General features: G+C 39.7%; 1 protein-coding gene across 1 annotated transcript; it reads right to left on the reverse strand.

The window, feature by feature from the left end:
* Positions 1–10,999, reverse strand: thumpd3 (THUMP domain containing 3). Its single transcript, XM_026167963.1, has 10 exons — positions 10,918–10,999; positions 10,249–10,574; positions 10,074–10,151; positions 9,566–9,991; positions 8,871–9,001; positions 5,369–5,438; positions 4,797–4,912; positions 4,603–4,707; positions 4,242–4,365; positions 1–487 (listed from the first exon to the last, which is right to left on the reverse strand). Exons 2-10 carry the CDS (start codon positions 10,492–10,494, stop codon positions 296–298), a joined length of 1,488 nt encoding a protein of 495 aa, XP_026023748.1. The 5' UTR covers positions 10,495–10,574; positions 10,918–10,999; the 3' UTR covers positions 1–295.
* Positions 11,000–11,627: the final 628 nt, after the last annotated feature.

The following is an 11,627-nucleotide window of genomic DNA, read 5'->3' on the forward strand; positions in this document are numbered from 1 at the left end:
TGATAATATGAGTGAGCCTTTATTAGTGGACACATTTAATTTGAGGGGTACAGCCTCAACCTTCAGCAGGATTCTGAACAGTAATATGACAGGTGAACAACCTTTAGGAAAACAGTGTAAAAACCATCAAACTTGCAGATCATGACAGCTTCTTGGTGAATTACAAAGTAAAATTGCTTGGCATGCTTGAGCGGAGAACTTGTTTAAAAAAAAAATGTATTCAATTGCTAAATATAAATAAAATCATTTTAACCTGGGCTCAATTTAAATTCACAACTGAAATGCTGGGTGTCACTTAGGAGAGCTCCTTGTCTTCCTTTTCATCCCCCTGCGTGTTACACATTCCTCGTGACTCATGGACATCTTCAGGAGTTTGGCCAAACACCGCCCCGGTCCGCTTGAGGAGGTAAACACCAGCATGTAAACCCCCGACATTGACCCAAACAGTGTGCAGCTTCCTCCACAGCCCTCCCATCCTCGATATAGCCTGGAGACGACATAAATCCCATGAAGGCAAACTAACAAATTAGACATTTGTTTTATGTAAATTATAGACAAACAGTGAATGAAAGTGGGTTTTTTTTTATCGTGACGGAGCAAAGTTAAACCCACATTACTTAAACATCTGAGGGATTATTTAGACATCAATTCAAGACAAATTCAACCGGAAAAATCATTCATTAAGTAGAACGACCATAAATACTTTAAACTTGAAGAGCAGCGTAAACATATAAAACATGAGCCTTTTTTTAAACAGCTAAAGGATAGCAGTGGTGAAACAAACAAGCAGAACTGGCTTTTTCCAGTTTGGTGGCATTAATCATTTATGATTGAGTAAAGCTGGGAACTTACCACACACTATTTTATTCACTGCGTTAGAAAGGTTAATTCCTGTTACCCTTCAAACCTTTTTAGGTTAAAAAAAAAGTTCACTGCAGTACTGCTTGGTTTGAAAATGTGATATTTTAGGAGAGGAGGATTTTTTTAAACTACACTGTACAACTAACAACAATCTATTGTTACATACAATGTTGATTTGTTAACACAATACATAAACATTGCAAAATCATCTGTTTTAACTCAACCCTACAATGTAAATCCGACACCTTCTCCCCGCTGCATTCAACTTTCTCAGGGCATGTCAGCAGTGCAGGAAGCGAGAACCGGTTCCCAGTAATTTAGTTCCTTGGAATTCTGACTGCCTATTCATCCCGGTCATGTGCCGGAGGAGGAAAATAGTGGTGGATATGGATACAGTGTGGATAATACTTTATCTTAAAAGGTCGACAGCATTTTAGACAAAAAAAGGCCATCTGCATTGTGCTGCAAACTTTGGCTCTTTGTGAGCACGCAAACGCTAAGCTAGCCAAGAACCCAGAGTGATGTTAAAGATGAGTGAATGCTGACCCCAGCCCAGCAGCCAGACCCTAAAGTTCAAGAAAAGTAGCGATGAGCAGTCAGGCTGAAGCCTTCATTTCTACTTGTTCACATTTCTAAAGTAGAATCTCCGTGGCGATCGCTTTGAAGATTTGTGTTGGTGTGTGGGACTCAGGTTTATACTGTTAAATGGTAATTATGAGACGATGCGTTTCAGGTCATTTTATAAAGAAAAGTGAAAATAATATAATGAGTAGTATTACTAATTCCTCTCCCTTTGGGAATAATTAAGTACCGTACTGCATTACTTTTAAGAAAGCGTTGTGTATAATATTTGAAATAATTACTTATTTGACAGGGCGATTGTGGCTCAAGAGTCGGCAGTTCGTCTTGTAATCAGAAGGTTGCTGGTTCGAGCCCCGGCTCCAACAGTCTCAGTTGTTGTGTCCTTGGGCAACACCACCTACTGGTGGTGGTCAGAGGGCCCGGTGGCGCCAGTGTCCGGCAGCCTCGCCTCTGTCGCCTCTGCCCCAGGGCAGCTGTGGCTACAATGTAGCTTGCCATCACCAGTGTGTGAATGTGTGAATGGGTGAATGACTGAATGTAGTGTAAAGCGCTTTGGGGTCCTTAGGGACTGAGTAAAGCGCTATACAAATACAGGCCATTTACCATTTAATGACCCCAACGCTGATCACAGAAAAGAGGGGAAATACCTCCAACATGAACAAACATCTGACCCACAGCATGCAATTAATTTGCACAAATGTAATGTCTTTGATAAGCTGCTTAGTGATGGTGGTGACTCTCAAGTGGAGCCAATGAGAAATGAATAGGAATCAGAGAGAGAATCCATATAGAGTGATATCGACAAGGGAAGCAGAAGCGCTAAACTCTTATCAATTCCCATCCCTGAGTGTGGGTCTATAATAATGATCAGTCAGTCCACCACTTTAGCTTTAGACTAAAATATTTTAATAAGCTGCTGAAAACACAAGTGCATGCTCTGTTGGGGTCACACACACACACACACACACACACACACACACACACACACACACACACACACACACACACACACACACACACACACACACACACACACCAGCAGTGTTGCTAAACAAAATCTCAGCAAAAGGGAGATAACAGCTGAATTCTTCCTAAAATCTGTCATCACATTTTAATCTTTTTTTTCTTTTACACATTCCAAGCAGTACGACTTGCACACTGTGGGCTCATGATCAGGCTCATGACTACTGAGGAGGCGGAGTCAAAAGGAAACCTAATGACAATAATGAATCGTCACATTTTGGCTTTGTAAAAAAATGTGTTGAGTGTATAAGAAAAAATGGTGAGGATGCACCCCTAGGGCAACATAGTGAAGCAAGAACGTGTTAAAATGCCATTAACCTTCACCCACTGTGATAGTTCAGTTAAAAAAAAAAAATCCATCAGCCAACAAATTAGGCCACGATCACTGCACTGCATCCCCATCAGGGACTTTACGCCCTTCCACACAGAGCAAATACCTGGTACTGAGCATATTCCCTGACTGTCCTTGTAGCTACGTTTAGCAAGTTTTTACTCATTTTTAACTTGTTCCTGTAATTCCTCCTATTGATCTACATCAACATACATAAAGAAGATATTTGGGATAATTTCTGACAGCTTTGGAGACTCATGATTTATAATTGGGACAAATGTAAAGTTTATGCAGATCAGAGATATTATTAAAGTAGTAAAAGTCAATGTAACTGAAGCAGTCCTGGAGAAACTGAACATATTTCTCCAACCAGACTGGGCTCAAAATCTCTTCCGCACAGAGTTTTACTATGAAATAAAAATAACACATTTCATCACCGGACATACTAAAACACACATGTAACTTTGTGGTTTCAGTGTGGGCTGTGGCCTCAGGTTTGAACATACTTTCTCATACACTGTTTAATGTGTTAAGGTTTAGGGGATTATTTCCTGTTGATGATGTTTTTGGTACAATATTTATCCTCTTATTTTTACAAACTCAGAATATAATGTGGCCTTCTCTTTACCAGAAATATCAAGTACTGTCTTACTTTCAGAAATCTGACAGCAAGTAATACAATAAGAAAATGGGATTAAAAGAGGCTCTGGTTAGTTTGTGAGGCTTGCGCAACTAGCTGGGAACTTCAAAACAGAAAAGGCGTAAAATCTGACAGCATCAATTTTAAAACTGCACCATGGCGACAACTTACATATTTACAAACACCCCACGTATTGGCTAAACCTCGACACACCTCCATCTCAAACTCACTGCAAAACAATAAATAATAAATGGGTGTAGATGCAACGCAGGACAACCTTCCTCAGGTGGAGCATGTGACTTATGTGTATTGTTCTACAGTACTACGAACGCATGCCTGCCCGACGTCAGAGACAAAGCATCAGAGGTTGCTCAGGGTGCAACTGATCCTGAGCTACATTCAGCAAATAGGTACAACAGTGATTTGTTAAGCTGGTGTGTCTGCCACTTCTGTGTCGGGGTGATTTACACAAATGACTGTAATAGCCGTACCATTGAAAAATGAAAAAATAAAAGCCTAGTTAGCAGGAACATCACAAAATGCAAATTAAAGACATTCTGAATGACTTTTTTCCAAGTAAATTCAGCAGGTTAAAGCAAGCAACCAAGGTCTGTATCAAGATTTAAGGAAATATGATGTGGAAACATCATCTGACATGAATTACTGGAAAGTTCAAAGCAAGATAAAACTTGTGGCACTGTGGATTTTTTTTTGTCTTTCTCCTGTACTGATTTCAACTTCCTTGGAAACTTTCATGAGAATATATACCCAAATATGCATTATCTGCAACATTAACATGGCTACCTTGGCAAAGCACTTCTTGTCCTGGGTTAAGAGGACAGCCTTTCCCGAACCTGGTCTGCACACACGAGCCATTTCCCTGAGACATAAGGGGTACAGGTCCCAGTTCTTCTTCTTGGAGCCCATCCTTTTAAGAAAACAGGAAAAAACCACCATCACACAGCTACTTTAGTGCGTTGCTTTAAAGTGGGTTTAATGCCTCATCTTCCATGTGCATTTTTGTTATACTGTGATCTAAATTTCTGATTTCAATCTAATTCTAAGTGTTGAACAGCAAAGGCATTAAAAAACCCCACACATACACTTATAGCATTCAAAATCTAGATACAGGAAACAAATCTTCTAGTGTTGATGGTTATGGTACCTCTTGCCAAATGGCATATCAGTGATGATAATATCAACAGAGCTGGTCCTTATTGGTAAGCTGCACAGATCCCACTGCACTGTGTCAATAGGCAATCCAGATATTCTGTTTGAAGCCAGAGAGATTACATCATTATGGGGATCATCAACCACATGTACTGCGTTCAGTCTCATTCTCTCTGTGTTCACTCTCACCTGCCCTTGTCGGCCCTGCGTTTCTGGATGTGACATATATTGTTGACTGTGCGGTTAACTGCCATGTCATTGTTGTCGCCAGCAATGTAGAATGAACTGCTGAATTCAATTGCACCCTGAAGAGAAGAAAAGCAATACACAATTAGTGGCCTGTGGTTTATTGTTATTTGGATCTTGAGGCTATCGCTGAATAATTCTGCCTTCCGCAGAGTCTCCGGAAGACATATTTGTTAATCTCCACCTTTAGCAGTATCCAGGTTGTGTGATCAATATCGCAGTAATAGCAAGGTTGCAGAATGTGGTGCTTGGATGGCAATATACAAGAGATAAGTTACAGACTGCTGCAGGCTCAAATCACTTGACTCAGAAAACAAAAACAATATTTGAAGTGTGCAATCTATAGTTTCTTAATCAAGTCAGTTCTTTTATGGGTACCCACGAGAATTGATCTAACTGTGTGGAAGCACTGACTTGTACACTTTTCACTATGTAGTGCAAAATTATCTACTCTTTCTTATAAAAACTGATGTAGTTGAAGGCCATTATCAGGGTCACGATAAGCTGTGTCTCACCTCCAGTGGTATAGCTCCAGTCCCACACATAGGGTCAAGTATTACATCGGATGCCTGAGGTTTACACAGCCTGTCAACAGACAAGGAAACGAACAACGTATTTCATAAGCATTTCATCTTATATCACATTTACCTCTCATATGCTTCTTTTGTAACAATATTACACGCTTCAGATGCTCCAACTCAGCAGTCAGACATAAAGTCAGCACATACAACTACTCATTTAACTCCTTCCATCAGCCTGCTGCTACAGGGTCCCTGCATCCAGGACCCAAACGGCCAAGAAATCATTCATCTTAACTGCTAATAATATTATTAACAGCTCATAATGGAATTTTATAAATTTTCCTTTTCAAACCGATGTTTTAATCTTGCTGTGTGCTGTCTTATTTGTTTTATTTTTATACACTGAAAGTAAAGTTCAAGACAAATTTCCACTGCTTTGCAATAAACAATGTTTTCTGATTCTGTGGGACAACCTGACAGAAATTATTTTGTACAGTTGAAATGTGATGTGTTATAAAGGTTTTATACACACTGTCAAGATACTTTCCAAAGGGACCGAGAGCAATGATGGATAAATATTTAAAGAAATCGTTCAGTGTTCATGTAATCCCACCTTCAAAACAACTAATCTAACCCTACATTCCTGTGCTTCTCAGATTTTCACCTTTTCCCAAATTAGGAAGGAATTCCTGTGAATTTCACGTGCTAATGTGCTTTTATGGTGGTAATGTGGGATTAAAACACAGGGATAAGAACAAACAAGCTCTTGTTATAACATACCACTGTGCCATTTGCAGATTATTTTGCTTTGCCAGACTTCCTATTTTATGTATACAGTGATCAGTGGTTATTAATTCTTTCCTCCCCCCCCCCCATCCATTTCAGGGTCACGGTTGGGCTGGATCAAAGCTGTCATGGAGGGGATGTACACCCTGTACAGGTCACCAATCTACCACAGGGCTGGAGAGAAAGACTCCACGTGGAGGATGGTAGCCGGTGGTTTCAAAACCAGGACTATCTTGCTGTGAGGCGATGATGGCAACCACCATCAATAACCTAACCTTACAACAGAAATTTAAATGTGCATAATTTTATGTGTGAAAGCAGCCACCAGACCACAAGTTTTTCCCAACTTGAAGTGTAAATGTTCACAGTTTGAAATATTATTATGTTATGTGTGCATGCTTTATTTAACTGGCAATAGAAGAGTCACCAACATGCTGATGACGTCCAAACCACACAATTGTAAATGTATGCAAAGAGAAGTCCAAATATTCAAGTGAATATCACCGTCTCTGTTTCAAAGGCTTAAGAATTTAGAATCTATTGTCTCTCATTCTTATCTTTAAGGAAAATGTGAGTTAGAAGGACAGTTCATTGTGTTTTGTTACACGTTCAAATAAAGGCTGACGTATGACTAGAAGACACATCGCAACACAGAGGAATTCCTCTTAGTATAATAGAGTATGGTTGGACATGCCTGCATTTCAACAGGGTGTCAAGAATGACTGCCTCACCACCCACCTGTCGGAGTCCTTCACTAACCTCATTAGTATCAACACAACAATCATCACTTTTTAACAGAAAGATTTTGGAGCCTCAGTCATATCTATGAAACTGGAATCGGACACTATGCCAAACAGTGAACGTGCACCACTGTTTACTACACATCTGCAAAATAAAGAAATTAAAAGGCTGCAGGCAAACAGACTAAACATTTTTCCCATCTCTCAGTTTTGACGTAGTTGAAATAAATAGAAAAAATATGATAATAGAAATAATAATAAGGAAAGTGAATAAACAAGCAAGCAAAATAAAAACATGAACAACAGACAGACAGAATGTATACAGCTCGTCTTGGAAGAGCAGGTGTGCTTGGCACAACAGAGCATTCAGATCATAATTCTGGTTGCCTGACAGGTTAACAACAACAAAACGAACAAAGTCTATCCGTGAAGCTGGATTTAAAAAACAAGAGTTTAAAAGTTAAAGCTTTTAGACAATGTGCAGCGCCATCTTGTGCCAGTACAGAACTTGACATCACTAGGGTCATTGGTTGGTTGGTCAGTTGCTGCCAACAGACCTACATTAGTTTATTTTAGCTAACTAGTGACAGAACTGATAATTAACTGGAAAACAATGAGACAAAAAAAGGATATTCTGTCAACGTTCACTCTGTCTCTGTAGCAATAAATGAATCTGCTGCTGTCTGTAAGATGTGATCAGACTGATTATATGCAATAAATCAGTCACACCCAAACAGTTTACTACATGAACATCGCACCACCTCAGCTCAGGTAGAGGTAGAGCAGGTCATCTACTAATCCGAAGGTTTGTGGTTCGATTCCTGGCTGCTACAGTGTACATGCCAAATATCTTTGGGCAAGATACTCAACCCCAATTTGCTCCATCAGAGCGATCATCACAGTGTGAATGTTACACAAAAAGCACTTATGAAAGAAAAAGTAAATCAAGTACTTGATCAGGTGAATGAGGCACGTTGCACAAAAGCACTTTCGAGTTCTCAGTCCATTGGCAAACATAACTAGGTTTGTTATCAGCATCTTGGCAGGAAAAACAGGTTAATGTGGTTTCATTTTTTTTTTAGAAATTCTTATCTCACACTATTGTCACTGTCATCATACTAGAAGTAAGAAAAAGTGAAGTCCAACTCTATGTGAAGGAGACTTCTATAAACAGGCTAATAGATATCAGGATTCCTAATCATGCTTCAATAAGAAGCTTAGTTATGTCTGTGGTGTGATGCAGATGTAGTAGCTGCTTATGTTCTAAGCTGTTTGGGAGTGCCTGGGAAAAGAAAGACTATTTTATTGCATAAAATGGTGCTGATAACATCTTGTGGACAGCGAACACTGTTGGACTCCAACTTGTTGGTCCGGTGAACCACCAGTGCAACTCACTGAAATGGGCTTTTCTCTACAAACCCGAACATTATGGCTGACAGGTGGATTTTCATTTGAGCTAGTAGAGCCTTTTACTGCTAAGACAGAGTAAAAGTGGATAGAATATCCTAACGTAAAACTCACTGTTGCAGCCAGGGGCAGGACACAACTGACCCTCTTAAACTGCTTTTTAGTTTTAGTGTCCTTACGAGTTTCCACTGAGTTGTCAGTTCTGTCAAAAGTTAGCGAACATAAACTAATGAAAGCTTATTAGCAGCAAACAACCAACCAAAAAACCCAGTGACATCATGTTCTGTCCTGGCACAAGACGGTGCTTAACATGCTCCAAAAACTTTTAAACATTTATGTATTAAGTCCAGCTTCACAGACAGAGTTAAAACTATGAGGTTTTTTTTTTTGTTTTTTTTTTAAGAGTAGGCCATCATGGTGTAAATTTTGCCTTTGTACATGTAGTGTTTCATGTCCACTTCAAAGCAAGTATGTCAAGAAAACATTATGTGACATAAATTATTGGAAATCACATCCCATCAACTCTTGGACTCAAACAGTGCAATTGTTGTTAGAAGACTTACCTCAGCATGCCGTAGCACAAAGTGGACCGCAGGGTGGTGGGTCCAAAGTGACTGATGTTTCTCCTATGAAGGCTCTCTTCAGTTAGTGCAATACCAATCACCATCTCCTCATTGTGTATGTTGAGTAAGACCTATAAGGAGAGAAAGATTACTAATGTGTCCTGGAGCACTTTTATATGTTATATTATATCATTGTGAGTGTGCTGAAATTATTTAACGGATTAAAATTAATTAATTGCAAAGTTCTGTAACTGACATGTTTTACTTTGTCATATGGACTAAATTAAGAGAAACAGATCTGCAGGTCGTTAAAAATTGAAAATAACAGTTAGTAGAAGGTTTGATATAAATAAAAGCAAACTAAAAAGCTGGCAAGAGGTGGTGGAGAGTGTAATAAAGTAGTAGATTAATAGATGTGATTTTCACCACAGTGTGACAGGTGTTTTTCTTGGTGGTGGTGTGTGTGGGGGGATTGAACACTGATTTGCAAAATGTACACACCATCTCCAATATTTTAATCTTTAAGGTGCTAAAGCATTTTTCTCATCTTGTCACATGATATAAACACTTTACCTTAATGGAAAGTGTTAATTACTTTGTTACTCCCTAATATGCCTCGCAATATTCACTCTTTTTTTGTGTGATATAATGTGATGGTGTTTACTTTGCATCTATCAATGCTGAAGCGTGCCTACCTCTATGTCAAACTTTGTCATGTCTGCTTTCCACTGGAAGAATTCTTGCACAGCTCCCCCAAAGTCTCGAGCTGCCTCATTAGAGGAAAAGCTGTGTTTGTCACCGGCCCTGTTACATGTCACGCGAAACTTGATGACTCTGGCCTCAGGCGCTGCCTCTTGCGAGTCCTGTTCGCAGGGCTCAGCGTCAGCTGCGCTATCCGCCTCCAAATGGCTTTCAGCAGCAGACACCACCTGATGTAGCTGCTGCTCAGTGTCAGCAGCAGCTACATCAGCTGTGTTCCTGCTAGGTTTCACTTTGGTGGTGCTGCCTCCTTTTCGGTGGCCTTTCTTCTTTTTAAGTGTTCCATTTAGTTTCCAAACCTCAAGGGCATTAGTCCAGGGGAGTTTGGAGGCGAGCTGCTGCAGCTCCATCAATGTCTCCTCCTGTAGAAGCCAGTGTGTTTGTTATCCTGACAATGACATGCACCTAACATCAGCATCGAGAATAAAGACGGGCCTGGTTTACCTTGGATTGTTTAAACTGGTAATGATCATATTCCTCAACGACAACAAACAGGTTGTCTACAGACCTCAGAAGATGAACCTACAGCAGGGAACGCCAAGTTAATCAGACACAATGATTTTATATTGGTAAGCTTGAAAAAAGCAGACATAAAAACCCAACATGGCAACATTTTTACCTGGAAAAGCTTGTCAGTAGTTATAGGAAAGTATATGCGACCGCGATCTTTGCTAATTCGTGCCTCCACCCCAATTTTCTCCTTGACCTCCTCTGCAGCAGTGTGTTCAAAACCTGTGGGCACAGTCGCCCCGATGGTCACAGTAATCACGTCTCCACTTTTGGCATCCGTCTCTGAGGAAGAAGAGGTGCAAGGTCCCACGGAATTGGGGCCCTGCTCTGAAGGTCCATCTTCTTCGCAGGACATATTTTAATATGAGGCCCAATCTTCAATAGACACGGATATACTTGTGTCTGTGACAATCAATATCAAGCACTGCAGCTCACCTGGATGGAGAGATATGTGACGAAGCATTATACTATTTAAACGTCTTTTAAATAGTGAGTGGCATTAAATTAGCATGAATGTCTGTATGCCTAACCACTGTAAGCAAAGACCTTTATTGTTACTTCTCGGGAAATAAAGCTTTCAGTTAGCTGGCTAACGCTAGCTTTAAATGACTAAAAGTTGGTTTCGCGTGCAAAGCCACGAAGCGTTAGCCGCTGACACGCTTTTATTTTTAACTGCTAACCCATATAAATATGTATTTATGCATCAAGCCCACCGTCTGAACACAAAAACCTTTTAAGACTAAGTTGTATTATGTTTGCTAAATGTATTAAGACCAACCTGTCACACACGAGGTAACAACATGCTGCTTCCGCTCGACAACAGCAACAGCTTCACTTTTTTCCGGTCTACATTCTTCAAAATAAAAGCATATCTTGAGCTATTAGACCTGGGTTGAATCTCAGAAACCCCACACTGGGTTAAGAATGAAGTAAAAAACAAAAAAAAGAAAGAAAAAAGAATGAAGTCACTTCAAGTCAGCAACACATTTATTTTTTTTCGAAATTAACATTTAGATACATACAAAACGTTAACAAAAAAAATGATGTGCAACTTGAAAAAAAATCATCAGGAACAATGCTTTGGAAATATTATAATAGAAATCGTATAGGATTTTGACAAAAACGTACAATATAATTCAGGGCATAGAAGCACCCGCTTGTCCCCTGTACGTCAAAGTTTAAACACAAACGCGATGCAAACCGGAAACAGAGACTGTACGCATTCAAAGTAAAATTGTAATGCGTTTGGTGAACCACATAAATGAGCAAATCGATTAAATATTTAACACATTTCACATATTTCTGTTCCTTTCATATAACTAGTCGACTACGGGGTGCCAAGAGAATTGTAATTTGGGTGTCCATATATGTGAACAGAAAAAAAGAAAAAGAAAAAAAAGAGTTGACCCACGGAGAGCCTCTTAGATTGTTGATTGTTAAAGGTCTTGTTAATACTTGGACAAATTATGACATCCTGGGCGGTATAAT

Source organism: Astatotilapia calliptera, chromosome 5 (assembly GCF_900246225.1).
Source record: "Astatotilapia calliptera chromosome 5, fAstCal1.2, whole genome shotgun sequence".
Lineage (NCBI taxonomy): Eukaryota > Metazoa > Chordata > Actinopteri > Cichliformes > Cichlidae > Astatotilapia > Astatotilapia calliptera.